This window comes from Pelodiscus sinensis, chromosome 1, assembly GCF_049634645.1.
Source record: "Pelodiscus sinensis isolate JC-2024 chromosome 1, ASM4963464v1, whole genome shotgun sequence".
Classification (NCBI taxonomy): Eukaryota; Metazoa; Chordata; order Testudines; family Trionychidae; genus Pelodiscus; species Pelodiscus sinensis.
Window position 1 is genome coordinate 819,141 of NC_134711.1, and position 18,499 is coordinate 837,639.

Here is an 18,499-nt window from a genome sequence, read left to right on the forward strand (position 1 = left end):
AGTCCGGCATCAAAATGGCACGAGCCTAGTGAGTGAGCTTCGGCAAAAAACGAGTCACAAGGTAACAGTGGCAGCAGCTGAACTGAGCAAAAAGGGTAAAAAAGGCTTAAAAAACTAGAACATGAGTGTCCTGTATACAGTACGTACAATCAAAAGGGTTAAGAACACTGTCTATACAGTATATACATAACCAGCTTATAGTACCTCCTGATAGTCCGGCATTGTGACGGCGCGTTGGGAGTCCCCCGTCTCCTGCACCCCGAAATGGCACAAACAGACCGCACCAGCCGGTGGAATAAAGGAAGTTTATTGCCTCTCCAGGATACAGCACAGCACAGATGTAATCTGGTCACAGAGCTGGGCTAGGATGCCTCAGGCCCCCTTGAGATGGGGGAGACTGGGCCCCTAAACTCCAGCCCCTTTCCCTAGGCTGTCTCCTCCATGCTCCCAGCCCGCAACTAAACTCTCTTCCAGCCCTGCCCCCCAGCCAGGGCAGCATTCCACCTTCCTTTGTTCCTCTCCATGGGGGGTGTCTGGCCATACTGGTTTGCATAGTGACTCATCCTGTTTTGCTGGGTCGTGGTACCCACGGCAGCCAGTGGGGGTTACCCCAGAGCCAGCAGCATAGAAACCAGCCAGGTACCCCCACTACGTCACAGTTCTCCCCCCTCCAAGAGCGAACTGAGCAGGGTCACTCCGCTCGTGACCTAGGGAAGTTCGGGTCCTCTGCGTGGGAACCTGCCCTGGGGTCATGGGTGCTCCCCTTGACTCGGGCCAGCCGTGACGAGGCCCCACATGAGCTGGCTTCCCTCTGTCCACTCGCCACCCCGCTCCAGGGCGACTGGCACAGGCCTGTCCTCGGGGGTCACACCCACCCTTCTGCTGGCCTTGATCTCTGGCCAGGGTCTCTCGGGCCGGGGCCATGAGCCCAGCGAGCCTTCTCTGGACAGCCAGGGTGGCTCCCACCCCCGAAGCTCCATCCAGGGAGGCCTTCCCCTCCCATAACTCTCTCAGCGAGCCCAGGGGGTCCTCTATCTGGGGTAGAGACCCCCCAAGCCGCTTTCCTACGGTCTTGGGCCTGCCCGCCCCTCTGGCAGGAGTCACAGGACCAGCAGTACCGCTGCACGGCTGTAAAGATTCCCGGCCAATAGAAGTGCTGGAGCAGCCTCAGCCGGGTGCTCCGGATCCTCCGGTGGCCCCCAACGGGGACGTCGTGGGCCAAATACAGCAGCTTGAGGCGATACTTTCGGGGGACGACCAGCTGCCGCTGGACCCCCCATGCCCTCGCCTTCCTGGGGGGGAGCCACTCACGGAACAGGAGCCCACGCTCCCGCAGGAATCTCTCCTGGCCACCTCTCCCCCGGGGCTGAGCTGCACGGAGGCCAGCCTGGTCCCTCAGCCTCTGCAAGGAGGGGTCTGCCTGCACCTCAGCCTGGAATTCAGCTGCTGAGGCACGGATCAGGACCTGTTCCCCACCTTTACCTAGGTCCGGAGTCCCAGCCTGGCTGGATCCCGTGTCCACTGGGATGGGACTCTGAGGACGCTGCCAGGAATCCTTCCCTGGACCCACGTTGTCAGCCCCCCGCTGGCTCTGGCTCCGGGTAGTGACTAGAGCCCGCTGGGATTCATGGGGCCACTCCTCTAGGTCATTCCCCATCAGAACCTCGGTGGGCAAGTGCGGGTGCACCCCCACTTCCTTGAGACCTTCCTTCGCCCCCCATTTTAGATGCACCCGGGCTACAGGCACCTTAAACGTGGACCCATCTATGCCCTTCAGGGTCAGCTGCGTGTGGGGTAGTATCCGGTCTGGGGCCACTATGTCGGATCGGGCCAGAGTCACCTCCGCCCCCATGTCCCAGAAGCCCGTCACCTTCCTACCATCCACCTCCAGGGGTATGAGGCACTCGCTCCGCAAGGGCCGTCCTGCCCCCACCCGGTATATGGAGAAATCCGCCTCCTGAGAATCAGACCTCCCAGGGGAGGAGCACTGAGCATCCTTCCCCTCTCTCTGAGCTGAGGTTTGCCTGCCAGCCCCTGCCTCTGGGGCAGCCTGCCCTTCCTCCCGCCCCAGCCAGTTAACCCTGGAAAGTCCCCGGTCCTGGGACCTGGTGCACTGAGCCCTCTTGTGGCCTTTTTGCCCACAGCGATGGCAAGTTAGGCTTTGGGCTGTCTCTGTCCAGGCCCTGGCTGGTTCTCTGGGGCACAGACGACCTGTTCCTTGGTCTCGCCCTGTAGTTGACTCCCTCCATCGCTCAGCCGAGATCCGGTCTCTGCGCGGTTCCCTTTCTCTCCGGGACTCCCGTTCACACCCGGACTGGCTCTGCGTGAACTCATCCGCCAGCCTCCCGGCCTCCTGGGGGTTCTCTGGTCTCCGGTCCTTGAGCCACAGCCTCAGTCTGGGTGGGCACGCTTCATAGAACTGCTCCATCAGGACCAGCTTGAGCAGCTCCTCTGCGGTCTGGGCTCCGACTCCAGACACCCACTTGCGGCAGTATTGTGACAGGCGGGAGGCCAGATCCACATAGGTCTCCCGTGGCCCTTTCTGTACCCCCCGGAACTTCTTCCTGTACATCTCGGGGGTCAGCCCGAACTTGTGCAGCAGGGCCTCCTTGACTCGGTTGTAATCCCCTGGCTGTAGGTCCTCCAGCTGACTGAGCACTCCGGCTGCCTCCTGGCTCAGTGCGGGGATGAGCTCCTGCAGCCAGTCAGCTGGGGGGACACGTTGCAGTCCACAGGCCCTCTCAAAGGAGCTGAGGAACCCGTCTATGTCGCCCACGTCCTTCAATTGGGCCACCATGAGCCTCTCCAAGCGTCTGGCAGTCCTGGGACCCTGGGGCCCATCCGCACTTGGCGCAGCCGGTGTCCCGCCGGTTCTCCGCTCTGCCATGGCCAGCTCATGCTGCCGCTGCCTCTCTCGGTCCTGGCGGTCCCTTTCTCAATCTTGGCGCTCCTTCTCTGGCGGTCCGTCTCTCGGTCCTCTGCTTCCAATTCCTTTATCCGCAGCTGGATCTCCAGCCGCCGCAGCTCCGCTGGGCTGGCCCCTGCCCTAGATGGGCTACGGCTTGCAGGCCTCCCGGGAGACGCTGTCTCATCTCTCCGGTGGGTTCCAGCGCTCCTCCCCCTCTCTGAGCCTGACACACTCTCAGGGGGGGTCTTGACACACTCTCAGGGTGGGTCTGGCTGCTTCCCCTGGGGACGAGATCCTGGCCCTGTGGCTGGTCATTCTCTTCCAGCTGGGCAATCAGCTGGGCCTTGGTTGCTTTCCGCACAGGCAAGCCCCACCCTCTGCACAGCCCCACCAGCTCTGCCTTCAAGAGTCGGGCGAAGGCCATCGGCCCGCTGGGCCCCTTGGTGCAGACTCACCAGTCTAGTGCTACAGCGCCCCACGATTCCCAGGAACCGCTTCGCTCTGTCTCCAGCACGCCTGGCTCCAGGGCTCTTGGTTCTACAGCGCCTTGTCACTCGCTGCTGGAAGCTCCATCCACGGGGTGCAGTGCATCCCACTCCTGACACCAGTGTGATGGCGCGTTGGGGGTCCCCCGTCTCCTGCACCCCGAAATGGCACGAACAGACTGCCCCAGCCGGTGGAATAGAGGAAGTTTATTGCCTCTCCAGGATACAGCACAGCACAGATGTAATCTGGTCACAGAGCTGGGCTAGGATGCCTCAGGCCCCCTTGAGATGGGGGAGACTGGGCCCCTAAACTCCAGCCCCTTTCCCTAGGCTGTCTCCTCCATGCTCCCAGCCCCCAACTAACTAACTCTCTTCCAGCCCTGCCCCCCAGCCAGGGCAGCATCCACCTTCCTTTGTTCCTCTCCATGGGGGGTGTCTGGCCATACTGGTTTGCATAGTGACTCATCCTGTTTTGCTGGGTCATGGTACCCACGGCAGCCAGTGGGGGTTACCCCAGAGCCAGCAGCATAGAAACCAGCCAGGTACCCCCACTACGTCACAGGTGTATCTGATAATCCGGCACCACCTAGGTCCCATAGGTTCCGGATTATCAGAGTCTACTGTAGTTTTTGTGCGAATGTAGCAGAGGGGGCAGGACCCAGTGATCTTACATATGAGCCGAGGGGCTCAGTCCCATCAACTGTGTCTCCGTTACGCTGGACGTACCACGGTGCGGACAGGGCTCACAGGGGAACGGTGAACAAGCAGCCAGCGGCAGGAAGCTGAAGCTAATCCAGAGCAGGGAGGTTAATTAACTGGTGGAACAATGTTCCCAGGGCCAGACGCATTCTCCAAGCAGGGTTGGTTGATGGGGCAGATCACACTTGCACAGCGGTTCAGACAAGCTGCACAGCCCTGGGGCCAAGGGCTCAATGAATCCCTGGGCCAGACACAAAGCAGCTCTCACCCGTAGGCGCTGGAGCCTCTTCTCCTGCTATAGCTGCAAGTTAAGAACGGAGAAGCAGTGCCCCCAGCGTCCGGCACGGCTCTGATTTGGGGGAGGGAACTGCAGAAGGGGCCCATTGTGCATCTGGTTCCTTTATTCCCTGAAGCAAAAGCTCAGTTAGTCGGAGCGGGACCACACCACGTTCGCCAGCGGCCAAGGCAGGACGCTTCCAATCGGCGCTAAGCTCCTGTGAGTCCGCGCCCCAGGGGTCACTCTGCACCCGCTCGGGATCCAGAGCCCGAAGCGAGAAACGTCTCCCCCCCCCCAACCCATTCAAGAGCCAGAGTGGAGAAGCTGGAGCGGCTAGAAAACCTCACTGGAGAGACCCCCAAGCATCAGCTCCAGCTGCGGGGAGCTGGCTGGAGGAAACGGCGCCGCGGGGCAGGGCCATTCTGCACTGCGAGCGGCTACACGGGAATCTCGCACGCAGAGAACAGAGGAACAGGCCTGGCAGCAGGTGACGTCTGGTCCCTCCTGTGACCTCGTGGAGTTCGGGGTCAAACCTTTCCAAATGTTTCCTTCAGCCTCTTGCTGGTAGGATGGAGAACAGGAGCCGGGCTCTGGGCCATGGCCCACCGCCAAGAGAGCAGCTTTGGGTGCTGGCAGCCCAGCCTGGCCTAGTCCACGAGTGAGGCCCTGAGACCCTGGCAAGCCCGAAGGCCCCGGGATGGACGCACGCACAAGCCCTGGCAAGGAGAGGCCGATGCTTGGTCACTGGCAGCGCCGCAGGGACAGCTGGGAGGGGACGAGCAGCGAGCGCCCTGAGGATGCTCCCCCCCCCAGGGCTCTCCAGGGGGCCCAAACTGCACGGACTTGCTGACCTTCTGAGATCTCTTCCAGTTCTATGATTCTATGAGAAGGGGATGGGTTGATGAGATAACATGATCTTGGTAACTACTTGACCATTCATTCTCAGTGGGAAATAGGTCAATGGAGGGATGATAGGAGTTACTATAGAGAACTTTTCTTGGTGGTGTCTGGTTGGTGAGTCTTGCCCACATGCTCAGGGTTTAGCTGATCGCCATATTTGGGGTCGGGAAGGAATTTTCCTCCAGGGTAGATTGGCAGAGGCCCTGGAGGTTTTTCGCCTTCCCCTGTAGCATGGGGCACAGATCACAGCTGGAGGATTCTCTGCATCTTGGGGTCTTCAAAAGTATCTGAAGGCTTCAATATCTGAGATCTAGGTGAGAGGATTATTCTGGGAGGGGTGGGTGAGATTCTGTGGCCTGCACTGTGCAGGGGGTCAGACTAGATCATCATAATGGTCCCTTCTGACCTTAAAGTCTATGAGTCTGTGGACGGCCCCGGGCCCCAGAGAAAAAGCTTCATATTAATTTTTTATTAAATTCCGTTAGTCTTCTCTTTATAGAACAACATTTCCCTCTAGGCACAATACAATACACGGACTCTGTATGTGAGACACAATGTACAGAAACGGCAATAATCTACAACTGCTCCCGGCCCCGCCGTTCCCGGGGTTAAGACTGTACAAAGAGCTCTGCACGGAAATAAAAACAAGACAGGGAGAACGGTCGCCACCGGGGGTCCCAGGCCTGCGGGGCCATGGCAGGAAGGTGGTGAACTAACCAAGGGGCGGCCAGGCAGGCGGGGGACCGTGCGCAGGGCTCTAGCGAGGAGCCAGCTGGGGGCAAAGCTTGCCAAGGTGCCAACCAAGGGGGTGAGGGGGCTTGTTTCTGTACCAGAGATGCCATCACCTGTCTCATGATTCAATAAGTTACAGCAGGAAGCGGGTGGGAGGCAGCAGGACTCGCCAACAAGCCGGCCCTGGCCCACCGGGCAACCGGGACCAGAGCTCGGGGCGGGGGGAGCTCAGCCCCCCAGCCCGCGGCTGCAGGGAGACTGGTGGCTGGAGCTGCGGGAGGGGAGTGCACAACCCGGCTGCAGGCTCGGGCGTGGGGAGGGGAGGGTTCTGTACACAGGCCCCGGCCCGGCCCAGCTACCCAGAAGCCTTTGCCCCCCCAGGGCAGGGAGAGGGCTGGGGCCGTGCGGACACAAGGCCCGACAGCCCCCGAGCCAGCCGTCCGGCAGGGGCTGCACTGCCGCCCGCCCCAGAGGCACAGGGGGGAGAGTGGGGCCAAGCAGGGCCCGGCCCCCGGAGCTAAAATACTGATGAGACCCCCCAGCTGACCAGCCTGTGCCAGGAGACCCTGCCTGTCGTGGGGCGGGGCCTGGCCCTCTGGTCCCAGTGCCCTCCGTCTACTGTCCATGGAGCTAGGGCCTGGCTGGGCAGGCTGACCTGAGCTGGGGCCCTGCTCGGAAGGGCTGGGCCAGGGCCGGGAGCAGGGCAGGGGCCGGCTCTCGCGCGCTTAGTGCAAGTCCCCAAGCAGCTCCCGGGAAAGCCGCTGCCGCTCTGCAGTGGGGTTCAGCCACGGCCCCTCCTGGAGCCTCGCCCAGCAATGGGCCAAACCCCCGAGGCCCGTGTCCCGCGCCGTCCTGCTGGGGAACCGAGGCCCGTGTCCCGCGCCGTCCTGCCGGGGAACCGAGGCCCGTGTCCCGCGCCGTCCTGCCGGGGAACCGAGGCAGCCGGCATGGGGGAGGGTCATTACTGGCTCAGACCGGCTTGGGGGGGGGCTGGAAGAAGGGAGCCCCCGCCTTCTGCCCGACATTTCCATGTGATTCCTCCGCTAGACGGCTCCTACCAGAGTGTAACAGACTGATCCCGCCCAGGCCTGGCTCTGTCCGGGAGCCGGCAGGGCCTGGGACTTTCCGTACGACGTGCTCCGGCAGTGGGGAGAGAGGCTCCGGCCTGCCCCTCCTCCGTCCGTCCGCCCGCCAGACCTGGCCCAGCTCAGGTCCAAACCAGGGTCCCGTCTCTGCTTCACGCCAGGGCCCGGAGCGGGGCTGCTGGGCTCACGCGTCCGACAAGCAGCCTTGGATGCGGTCGATCCACTGCTGAGCCAGATGCACGTCCTGGGCGCAGAAATTGTAAACTCGCTTCGTCGTCTTCAGCTGCAGGGAGAAAAGCGGAGAGCTGAGGCCGGGAGGGGGGCGGAGTCAGCGGGGGCCTCTGGGTCCCGCCTGGGGGGGCGGAGTCAGCAGGAGCCTCTGGGTCCCGCCTGGGGGGGTGGGAGGCAGGACTGGGGCCACGGGGCCTCTGCAGAGAGCGGGGGCCCAGGGGAGCCCAACGCGGACTGGGCCTGCCCCGCCCCGGCCCCGCACTCACGTCGAAGAAGGCCTTCTCCTCCACGGTCTTGGGGGCCCCCATCGTGTGGGTGCCGGGGGTGATGGACTCCACCTCCACCAGGTCGATGACCCCTTTGCACTCCGTGTCCTGCCGGCTCTCGTAGTACCGCAGCTGCAGGGGACGGCAGAGCACGTCAGCTGGGCCCCGCCCCGGCCCCCCTCCCCGCCCCTCCCCTCCCCTCCCCGCGGTACCTGGTGTTTGGTTTTATCCAGCACGAACCAGCGGGCCTTCCAGGGCTTCATGAAGGCTCCTTTCTTGTAGAGCGTCCCCTCGTAGGACCTGCGGGCCGCAGGGAGCGGGTTAGCGCCGCCGCCGTGCCAGCCCCGGGCCCCCTGCCCAGCCCCCCCCCCAGCCCCCCGCGCTCGCCTGTTCTCGCTCTCCGACGTCTGGAACTGGCTGTACAGGTGGCTGGTGCTCTTGCGGGCCCCCTGCTTCCCGCTGGACGGGGTGGAGCTGCTGCTGGCGTCGCTGTCCAGGCTCAGGTTGAGGGTGGAGCCCACGCTGCTCTCCTGCAGGTAGACCCCCAGCGAGCGCCGGTGGGGCAGGAGGCTGGAGGACATGAGCAGGGAGCTGGACGCCATCTGCAGAGGAGAGCAGGGACGTGAGGGTGCCGGCCGCTCGCCCGGGCACCCCCAGCACCTCCAGGGCCTGAGACCTACCCTGCTGGCCTCCTGCCGGGCCTCTGTGCGCTGGGAGGCTTTCACCTTGTCCCACATGTCCTTCCAGCGCTCCGGCGCCTGGCCCAGCTCCGCCTCCAGGCTGTGCAGCTCCTGGGGGAGAAGCAGAGTTATTGTGGACAAGGGAGAGGGCACACCCAGGAAACCAGGGGTGGCAAGCTCACGGGCTGCACACGCAGGGCAACGTGCGAGGGCCAGCAGCCGTGCACACAGCCGTGCGAGCGGCTCTGCACGAGGCCTGTGGGTGGATTTCTCAGCGGCAGGCCTGTAGGGTGCGGACGTCACGCAGCTCGGGGCGCCCCAGCTCAGAAAAGGCCGATTAGTGTTGGAAAAGGTGCAGCAAAGGGCCACAAAACCGACAGGTTTGGAACGGCTGCCGTGGGAGGAGAGAAATGAGACGGGGACTTTTCTGGAAGAGACGACGAAGGGGGATGTGGCAGGACAAAAATCACAACTGGTACGGGACAAGTGAAGAGAGAAATGCTACTTAACCCTTCAGGTAAACCAGGATCTCCCACCAAAATCAATTGGTGACAGGTTTAAGACAAACCGGGAAGTTTTTCTTCACACAACCCACAGTCAACCTGTGGAACTCCTCGCCGATGGATGTTGTGAAGCCAAAACTATAACAGGGGTTCAGTAAAGAACTAGATCAGTGGCCAGGGACACAGGCCTTGGCCCTGGCGGTCCCTGAGGCTCTGACTGCCAGCAGTGGGGCCAGGATGCGGGGCTGTTCGCGTCACTGCCCTGCTCTGCTCGTTCCCTCAGAAAATGGGCCTCGGCCCGAGCCAGCTGGTGGCTAAGGTGTCCCTGGGGCGGTCCCCGCGCTGCGCTCACCTCCAGCAGCTTGGAGATGGCGTCGGGCTCCACACGGCTGCGGTTGTCGTAGCAGGGCCAGATGATCTTGCGCTTGGTCTGCGGGGCGCTGGAGTCCTGCCGATCTGCCTCATCCCCGTGCTCCGGCTGCTCCTGCACCAGCTCCCAGTCGTAGGAGGGGCCCTCGGACAGGGTCTCCTGGATGTAGTAGTCCCACACCTTCAGGTTGGAGATGTTGCTGTACGGCCTCAGCACCTGGGGAACAGGCCGGGGCGTCACACAGGGCCTGGGAGCCTCCTGCACTGCCCGGCCCCGGGGCAGTAGGGCAGGGGAACCAGCAGCAGGAGGGGGCTCCCGAGGGCCAGCCCCCCCCCCCCCAGCGTGGCTCTGCCGAGGCCTGGAGAGCTGGGGTAGGCTCTGGCTCCCGGCGCTCAGCGTGCCCCAGCCAGCTGGCCCGGGTCAGGCCCAGGAATGCAGAGCAGCTGTGGAGCGAGCAGGGCCCAGAGCCCCGGCATCGTGCCCCTGCCTGCCCCAGCGAGACCGTGGGGTGCGCCGGCGGCTGGGCCTCTGGCCGTCACACCGGGGCAAGGGGCGAAGTCCCTCCAAACGCTGCCTGGGGGGCCGGCTCGCCGCCGCGGGACACGTCCCAGGTGGGCTGGGTAGCGACGAGCGCTCGCCAAGCCCGGGGGGGCGGCAGCTTCGCTGGCCAGGCCTCCGTCCACGCACCGGGCAGGCCGCACTGCATGCTGGGACCTCGGCCATCCCCAGGGCTGGCTGAGCAGGGCTCCCAGAGCCACCTGCTTCCCTCCCTGCTGGGGGGTCTCCCTGGCCCTGCCCCGGCCAGCGGGCGGGCGGCTCACCTCTCCGTCCTCGGGCGCGTACATGTAGTTGAAGAAGACGGGCGTTCTCTTGTTCAGCCGCTCGATGTAATCCCAGACGGACTTGTAGAGCTGCTGGCTCTTGCGCTCGCCCTTCTCCTCGTACAGGAGGCCTGTGGGGAGGAGCGGAGGCCGCTCAGCTCCGGCCCTGCCCGCGGGGCTGGGGCCGGGGGGGGGGCAGGCGGGGCCCTTACCCAGCTCGATGCGCTCGTAGTCCGAGTCCAGCAGGAAGGTGCGGAAGCGGTTGGACACGTAGTGGTAGCTGAGGAACTTCAGGTAGTACTGGCTGAACTCAAACTCCATGGGGAACTGGAGGTGGATCTGCGGAGACACCAGCACAGGCCCAATGGGCTCCAGCCTCCCCCACCGGGGCGGATCCCCCGGCCGGAGCCGAGGCCCAGACCCGGAGGCCTGGCTGGGAGCGCTCACCTGATGGACGCAGTCCAGGAACTGCAGGAAGACGGGCGCGAAGCCGCTGCTCTGGCTGGTGAGGGTCTGGGCTCCGCGGTGGCTGAAGCGGTGCCCGAAGGAGAGCCACTCCTTCTCCACCAGGAGCCGGAAGCCCTCCATCGTCCGGTAGTAGGGGTCCGACAGCAGCTGCACCAGAGACACCACCTGCCGGCAGGAGCCAGCATCAGCCGGGGGAGCCGGCGTCCGGGCCTGGCGGGCAGGGAGCCCAGGCCAGCCTCCGGGAAGGGCAGCCGGGGGGAGCCAGTGTCAGGGCCTGGCGGGCAGGGAGCCCAGGCCAGCCTCCGGGAAGGGCAGCCGGGGGGAGCCAGTGTCAGGGCCTGGCGGGCAGGGAGCCCAGGCCAGCCTCCGGGAAGGGCAGCTGGGGGGGCCGGTGTCCGGGCCTGGCGGGCAGGGAGCCCAGGCCAGCCTCCGGGAAGGGCAGCCGGGGGGAGCCAGTGTCAGGGCCTGGCGGGCAGGGAGCCCAGGCCAGTTGCCGGGAAGGGCAGCCGGGGGGGCCAGTGTCAGGGCCTGGCGGGCAGGGAGCCCAGGCCAGTTGCCGGGAAGGGCAGCTGGGGGGGCCAGTGTCCGGGCCTGGTGGGCTGGGAGCCCAGGCCAGCCTCCGGGAAGGGCAGCCGGGGGGGCCAGTGTCAGGGCCTGGCGGGTGGGGAGCCCAGGCCAGCTGCCAGGAAGGGTAGCTGGGGGGGCCGGTGTCAGGGCCTGGCGGGTGGGGAGCCCAGGCCAGCTGCCGGAAAGGGCAGCTGGGGGGGCCGGTGTCCGGGCCTGGCGGGCGGGGAGCTCAGGCCAGCCTCCGGAAAGGGCAGCTGGGGGGGCCGGTGTCAGGGCCTGGCGGGTGGGGAGCCCAGGCCAGCTGCCAGGAAGGGTAGCTGGGGGGGCCGGTGTTCAGGCCTGGCGGGCAGGGAGCTCAGGCCAGCCTGGGCCAGCAGGGGCTGGCTCCTACCTGCGTGGTGATATCCCAGCCGTCCTCCAGGCTGACCAGCACGGAGGAGCCCGTATCCAGCAGCTCCACCACCAGCACGGAGATCTGCAGGACCTTGTGGATCTGTGGACACAGCGCCAGGGCTTACCGGGGGCAGGAGGCTGGGGAGCGGGGCAGGCCAGGGGGACGTGAGCCGACTCCAGCCCTGGGTATCGGCCGGGCCCTGGGGCAGGAACCGCTGCGGCCCGTCAGCCCAGAGTCGTGAGAGCAGCGAAGTGTGAGCAGCTGGGACAGAGGCCTCTGGGGCCAGCCTCCCCCAGCAGTCCCCTGTCCCCCCGCCCGGACTGGAGGGTGCGCTCCTCCCCAGACTAGGCAGCACGCAGGGACCAGAGGGGGCCGTGGCTTGCCCAGTCCGAGCGCCCATGCAGCCCAGCTGCCCTTGCACCGGGTCCACGAGCCTCGCACAGACCCCCGGCTAGACCCCAAGGACCTGCCCCCCCAGAGCAGCCTGGTCCAGGTTCATCCCCCCCGCTGTGCAAAACGGGGCCTTGTTCCCAGCTGGGGTCTGTCCAGCTCAAGCGCCCAGCCAGGGCTGCTGGCTCCGCCGGGCCGATCCGCGGGAAGGGCCACCCCCCCCCCCCCAGCGCCGGGCCGATCCGCGGGAAGGCCCCCCCCCCCCCCCCCCCAGCGCCGGGCCGATCCGCGGGAAGGCCCCCCCCCCCCCCCCAGCGCCGGGCCGATCCGCGGGAAGGCCCCCCCCCCCCAGCGCCGGGCCGATCCGCGGGAAGGCCCCCCCCCAGCGCCGGGCCGATCCGCGGGAAGGCCCCCCCCCCCAGTGCCGGGCCGATCCGCGGGAAGGCCCCCCCCCAGCGCCGGGCCGATCCGCGGGAAGGCCCCCCCCCCCAGCGCCGTGGGGCTCCCGTGACCCCTGGCAGCTCCCGGCCCAGCGCACTGACCTGGGACAGCCACTCAGACTCCTCCAGAGAGCGCAGGTAGGGCGGGCTGGGCTCCGGGCGCGGGCTGGGCACACAGGCCTTCAGCAGCTTCTTGAAGCTGGCCTTGACCTGGCGCACGTCGAACACCTCGATGGGCACCACCTCCCAGTGCTGCAGCGGGTCCGGCTTCACCCCCTGGAACCGTGGGCGACAGGCGCCCCGTGAGCCCCGGGCCAGGGCCAGCCCCAGCCCCTCGACGGGGGGGCCGTCCGGGCCTGGCACTCGGAGCTGCACCGCGGGGCCCATTTCCCCACAGCACCCCGGTGCGTGAAGTCCCCCCCGGCCGCCCCACACAGTGAGGTGCCGCTTCCAGTAGCCCCCACGCTGACAACACCCCCCCCACGAACCAGGGCCCCTCCCGGCCGCCCCACACAGTGAGGTGCCCCCTCCAGTAGCCCCCACGCTGACAACGCCCCCCCCACGAACCAGGGCCCCTCCCGGCCGCCCCACACAGTGAGGTGCCCCCTCCAGTAGCCCCCCACGCTGACAACACCCCCCCCACGAACCAGGGCCCCTCCCGGCCGCCCCACACACAGTAAGGTGCCCCCTCCAGTAGCCCCCACGCTGACAACGCCCCCCCCACGAACCAGGGCCCCTCCCGGCCGCCCCACACAGTGAGGTGCCCCCTCCAGTAGCCCCCCACGCTGACAACACCCCCCCCACGAACCAGGGCCCCTCCCGGCCGCCCCACACACAGTGAGGTGCCCCCTCCAGTAGCCCCCCACGCTGACAACGCCCCCCCCCACGAACCAGGGCCCCTCCCGGCCGCCCCACACACAGTAAGGTGCCCCCTCCAGTAGCCCCCCACGCTGACAACGCCCCCCCCCACGAACCAGGGCCCCTCCCGGCCGCCCCACACACAGTAAGGTGCCCCCTCCAGTAGCCCCCCACACTGACAACGCCCCCCCCACGAACCAGGGCCCCTCCCGGCCGCCCCACACACAGTGAGGTGCCCCCTCCAGTAGCCCCCCACGCTGACAACGCCCCCCCCCACGAACCAGGGCCCCTCCCGGCCGCCCCACACACAGTAAGGTGCCCCCTCCAGTAGCCCCCACGCTGACAACGCCCCCCCCCACGAACCAGGGCCCCTCCCGGCTGCCCCACATAGTGAGGTGCCCCCTCCAGTAGCCCCCCACGCTGACAACGCCCCCCCACGAACCAGGGCCCCTCCCGGCCGCCCCACACACAGTGAGGTGCCCCCTCCAGTAGCCCCCCACACTGACAACGCCCCCCCCCACGAACCAGGGCCCCTCCCGGCCGCCCCACATGCTGACAGGGCCCCCCCGGCCACCCCACACACAGTGAGGCCCCCCCACACAGCAAGGCTCCCCCCAGCCTCCCCACATACTGAGGACCCCTGCCCCCTCCAGCCCCCCCAACGCTGCAGCTCCGCCCCCCGGTACCTTCAGCTGCGACTTGTCCCCGATGATGTAGAGGGAGGCGCGGTGCGGGCGCAGGAAGCTGGCCTCCGAGGGGGCCCCGTTGTGCTGGGCGCTCAGCCCGTCCTTCCCGGCCAGGCGGGACCCGATGTCCATGTTCAGCACGTAGCTGCTCATGCGCCCACTGGCCCGGATGCTGCCCCACTTGCCTGCAAGGGAGGGCAGGGGCATGGCCACGGCTCAGCCGCGCCCGGGGACCTCGCGGCGCCCGGATCCCGCAGCCTCCCCGGCCAGGCTGGCCCCTCGCTCCTCGGCACGGGGCCCGGCGGGCTCAGGGCTCTGCACAGGCCGGCCCACGCCCCTGTGAGCTGGAACCCGCCCGGAGCCAGGCCCCGGCCGAGGGAAGGAGCCAAAAGCAAACCTGGGAGCCTGAGCCAGGATCAGCTGGGTCTGCACTTACCTGGGCGCCGGGAAAGCCATTCCGTGCGGTTAGCGGGCCGTGCGGTTAGCGGGCCGCGGGGGGCGCAAAGGGGCATGCGGGGGGTTGGGCGCACGAAGGGGCCGCGGGGGGGGAGTGTAAAGGCGTAGAAAGGGGCCGTGGGGGTGTGTGTGTGTGTGTTAGGTGTGCAAAGGGGCCGTGTGTGTGTGTGTGTGTGTGTTAGGTGTGCAAAGGGGCTGTGGGGGGGGTGTTAGGTGTGCAAAGGGGCCATGGGTGTGTGTGTGTTAGGTGTGCAAAGGGGCCGTGGGGGTGTGTGTGTGTTAGGTGTGCAAAGGGGCCGTGGGGGGGTGTGTGTGTTAGGTGTGCAAAGGGGCCGTGGGGGGGTGTGTGTGTTAGGTGTGCAAAGGGGCCGTGGGGGTGTGTGTGTGTTAGGTGTGCAAAGGGGCCGTGGGGGGGTGTGTGTGTTAGTTGTGCAAAGGGGCCATGGGGGGTGTGTTAGGTGTGCAAAGGGGCCGTGGGGGGGGTGTTAGGTGTGCAAAGGGGCCGTGGGGGTGGGGGTGTGTGTTAGGTGTGCAAAGGGGCCGTGGGGGTGGGTGTGTGTTAGGTGTGCAAAGGGGCCGTGGGGGGGTGTGTGTGTTAGTTGTGCAAAGGGGCCATGGGGGGGTGTGTTAGGTGTGCAAAGGGGCCGTGGGGGGGGTGTTAGGTGTGCAAAGGGGCCGTGGGGTGGGGGTGTGTGTTAGGTGTGCAAAGGGGCCGTGGGGGTGGGTGTGTGTGTTAGGTGTGCAAAGGGGCCGTGGGGTGGGGGTGTGTGTTAGGTGTGCAAAGGGGCCGCGGAGGGGGCGCGTTAGGCGCGGGGGGTGTTAGGTGCGTGAAGGGACCATGGGGGGGGGTTAGGGGCTGCGGGGGGTTAGGCACGCGAAGTTGCCAGGGGGAGAGTAGGCATCTGAAGGCACTGGGGGGGGGGGGGGGGTTTAGTGGTCGCAGGGGGTTAGGGGCACCAAGGCGCCGGGGGGGGGTGTTAGTGGTTGCAGGGGGTTAGGTGCGCGAAGGTGCCGGGGGGGTTAGGGGCCACAGGGGTTTAGGTGCACCAAGGCACCGGGGGGGGTTAGGGGCCACAGGGGTTTAGGCGCGCTGGGGGGGTTGTTAGTGGTCGCAGGGGTTTAGGTGCGCCAAGGCGCCGGGGGGGTTGTTAGTGGTCGCAGGGGGTTAGGGGCGCCAAGGCGCCGGGGGGGGGGGGGTTAGGGGCCGCAGGGGGTTAGGGGCGCCAAGGCGCCGGGAGGGTTGTTAGTGGTCGCAGGGGTTTAGGTGCGCCAAGGCGCCGGGGGGATTGTTAGTGGTCACAGGGGGTTAGGGGCGCCAAGGCGCCGGGGGGGGGGTTAGGGGCCGCAGGGGGTTAGGGGCGCCAAGGCGCCGGGGGGGGTTAGGGGCGCCAAGGCGCCGGGGGGGGTTAGGGGCCGCGGGGGGTTAGGGGCGCCAAGGCGCCGGGGGGGGTTAGGGGCCGCGGGGGGTTAGGGGCGCCAAGGCGCCGGGGGGGGTTAGGGGCCGCAGGGGGTTAGGCGCGCCAAGGCGCCAGGGGGGTTAGGGGCCGCAGGGGGTTAGGCACGCCAAGGCGCCGGGGAGGGTTAGGGGCCGGGGGGGTTAGGGGCCGCAGGGGGTTAGACGTGCCAAGGCACCGGGGGGGGGGTTAGGGGCCACAGGGGGTTAGGCGCGCCAAGGCACCGGGGGGGGGGTTAGGGGCCACAGGGGGTTAGGCGCGCCAAGGTGCCGGGGGGGGTTAGGGGCCGCAGGGGGTTAGGCGCGCCAAGGTGCCGGGGGGGGTTAGGGGCCGGGGGGGTTAGGGGCCGCGGGGGGTTAGGCGTGCCAAGGTGCCGGGGGGGGGGGTTAGGGGCCGGGGGGGTTAGGGGCCGCGGGGGGTTAGGCGTGCCAAGGTGCCGGGGGGGGTTAGGGGCCGGGGGGGTTAGGGGCCGCGGGGGGTTAGGCGTGCCAAGGTGCCGGGGGGGGGGGTTAGGGGCCGCGGGGGGTTAGGCGCGCCAAGGCGCCGGGGGGGGGGTTAGGGGCCGCGGGGGGTTAGGGGCGCCAAGGCGCCGGGGGGGGGTTAGGGGCCGGGGGGGTTAGGCGCGCCAAGGCGCCGGGGGGGGTTAGGGGCCGCGGGGGGTTAGGGGCCGGGGGGGGTTAGGCGCGCCAAGGCGCCGGGGCTGTCAGTCACATGCCCGGGTTAGCGCCGGCGGCTTGGCTCGGCGGTACCGTACCTCGGGGACTCTCGCGGCCCTTCGCCGAGGCGCCCTTGGGGGCCGACAGGGTGACGACCCTGGCGCGGGGACCTAGCGCCGAGAGAGCACAGGGTGGAGAGGAGGCCATGCCGGGGCCCCAGGCCGGGGCTCCCGGGGGAGTGAGCAGGCGCCGGGAGGGGAGGGCGCGCCAGGCCCCGGGGAGCCGAGGCGGAGCAGCTACTCTACGGCAGGCCGGCCGGCGCCGTTCCTCACCTCCGCGGCTAATAGTGCCGGGCCCATCGTCCTTCCCTCCCATCACCTGCTTCATGAGCGATCCCAGCTTGGGCTGCCGCTTGTCGGAGGAATCTGTAGCACCAACAAAACAGCAGGTTTGGCCTCGCCGCCGAGAGCGGAGCCCCCAGGCAGAGGCCGGTGCCGGGCGCCACGCAGCTCCCGGAGGGCTCCGAGCGCCTGGGGGCAGGTGCCACCACCTCTGCCCTAGGCCGACAGACCCCCAGCACCTCACAGGGCAGCCTCGGTGCCACGGCGCCGGCCACCGGGACCCGGCTCGAGCGCAACGGCCGTGGGATGCTGCAGACGGACAATGGCTGGGAAGGGAGCCGGGCGCCAGGACCGGTGGTGGGAAAGGAGCCTGGGGGGAGTGGGGCCAGGACGCGGGATGGGAAGGGAGCCTTGGGTGGCGGGGTGGGGGCGGGGGAGCCTGGCGCCGGCAGGAGGGAAACCGAGGCAGAACAGGGCAGAGGAGGCAGAAAGACTCACCTGGAGGTGCGGCCGGGCGCGCTCGGCCCTGCCAGGAGGTGCTGGGCCATCTCGCTGCTCAGGTAATTCGGCCCCAGCCCACCCCCCCGCGCCCGGGCAGGGCCAGGGGCTGGGACTCCGGGTGGGCAGCCCTGGCCCCAGCCCCATTGCTGAGCTCCCAGCGGGCAGGGAGGGGCCCCGGGTGACAGAGCCCAGCCCGGCCCCGGTGCGCGAGCCAGGCCCCTACCTGCGCTGCTCATGTGCGCGGAGCCGAAGCCGCTGAGCGTGTTGCGCCCGCCGGCGTCGGCGAAGTGGGGCATGGAGTTGATCACGGCCTGCAGGTACTTCTCCTGCTCCAGGCTGGTGGAGTCCGTCTGCGAGGGGCCTGCCAGGAGAGCCGGGGTCAGCGCGAGGGGCTGGCGGCGCCGGAGCCGCGTCCCCCGGAGCCGGGGAGGGGCCGGTACCTGAGGCCGGGGCGTTCTGCGACTTGAAGAGGCCCCCGAGCCCCTTGCCGTGCAGCCCCCCCGAGCGCAGCAGCACGGCCTTGGTGCGCGAGTGGCGCCAGCACACCACCGGGAAGCGGCTCTGGCGGTAGCAGCGCGAGATCCGCAGGATGGTGTTGTCCTGGATGCTGTGCGGGACGATCAGCAGCCCCGGGTAGCTGTGGGAGAGAGCAGAGACCGTGGGCCCGGCCGCCCGCCCCCCGGCCGCCCCGCCCCCGGCCGCCGCCCCCCGGCAGCCCCCGCCGCCCCATCCAGCTGTGGGAGAGAGCAGAGACCATGGGCCCGGCCGCCCCGCCCCCCCGGCAGCCCCGCCCCCCCGGCCGCCCCCCCGGCCGCCCCATCCAGCTGTGGGAGAGAGCAGAGACCGTGGGCCCGGCCGCCCGCCCCCCGGCAGCCCCGCCGCCCCGCCCCCCCGGCCGCCCCGTCCAGCTGTGGGAGAGAGCAGAGACCATGGGCCCGGCCGCCCCGCCCCCCGGCCGCCCCCCCGGCCGCCCCATCCAGCTGTGGGAGAGAGCAGAGACCATGGGCCCGGCCGCCCCGCCCCCCGGCAGCCCCGCCCCCCGGCCGCCCCATCCAGCTGTGGGAGAGAGCAGAGACCATGGGCCCGGCCGCCCGCCCCCCGGCCGCCCCATCCAGCTGTGGGAGAGAGCAGAGACCATGGGCCCGGCCGCCCCGCCCCCCGGCAGCCCCGCCCCCCGGCCGCCCCATCCAGCTGTGGGAGAGAGCAGAGACCATGGGCCCGGCCGCCCCGCCCCCCGGTAGCCCCGCCCCCCGGCCGCCGCATCCAGCAGCGGGAGAGAGCAGAGACCATAGGCCCGGCCGCCCGCCCCCCGGCAGCTCCACCCCCCGGCC

General features: G+C 68.3%; 1 protein-coding gene across 6 annotated transcripts in view; it reads right to left on the reverse strand.

Moving 5' to 3' along the window:
* Window positions 1–5,723: 5,723 nt before the first annotated feature.
* Window positions 5,724–18,499, reverse strand: part of SBF1 (SET binding factor 1) — a 117,367-nt gene continuing 104,591 nt past the window's right edge. For 2 of the 6 annotated variants that reach the window (XM_075924271.1, XM_075924262.1), the window contains 16 exons: window positions 17,609–17,805; window positions 17,392–17,529; window positions 16,659–16,751; window positions 16,425–16,496; window positions 13,761–13,945; window positions 12,319–12,492; window positions 11,384–11,485; window positions 10,405–10,590; window positions 10,170–10,296; window positions 9,958–10,088; window positions 9,119–9,352; window positions 8,264–8,374; window positions 7,971–8,185; window positions 7,796–7,883; window positions 7,584–7,715; window positions 5,724–7,369 (listed from right to left, as the gene is read on the reverse strand). In XM_075924271.1, the coding sequence (XP_075780386.1) occupies window positions 7,271–7,369; window positions 7,584–7,715; window positions 7,796–7,883; window positions 7,971–8,185; window positions 8,264–8,374; window positions 9,119–9,352; window positions 9,958–10,088; window positions 10,170–10,296; window positions 10,405–10,590; window positions 11,384–11,485; window positions 12,319–12,492; window positions 13,761–13,945; window positions 16,425–16,496; window positions 16,659–16,751; window positions 17,392–17,529; window positions 17,609–17,805 (2,284 nt within the window). In that variant the 3' untranslated portion in view covers window positions 5,724–7,270. The remainder of the gene's footprint in view (window positions 7,370–7,583; window positions 7,716–7,795; window positions 7,884–7,970; window positions 8,186–8,263; window positions 8,375–9,118; window positions 9,353–9,957; window positions 10,089–10,169; window positions 10,297–10,404; window positions 10,591–11,383; window positions 11,486–12,318; window positions 12,493–13,760; window positions 13,946–16,424; window positions 16,497–16,658; window positions 16,752–17,391; window positions 17,530–17,608; window positions 17,806–18,499) is intronic. The other 4 variants (XM_075924298.1, XM_075924264.1, XM_075924291.1 and 1 more) reach the window with 2 other exon arrangements.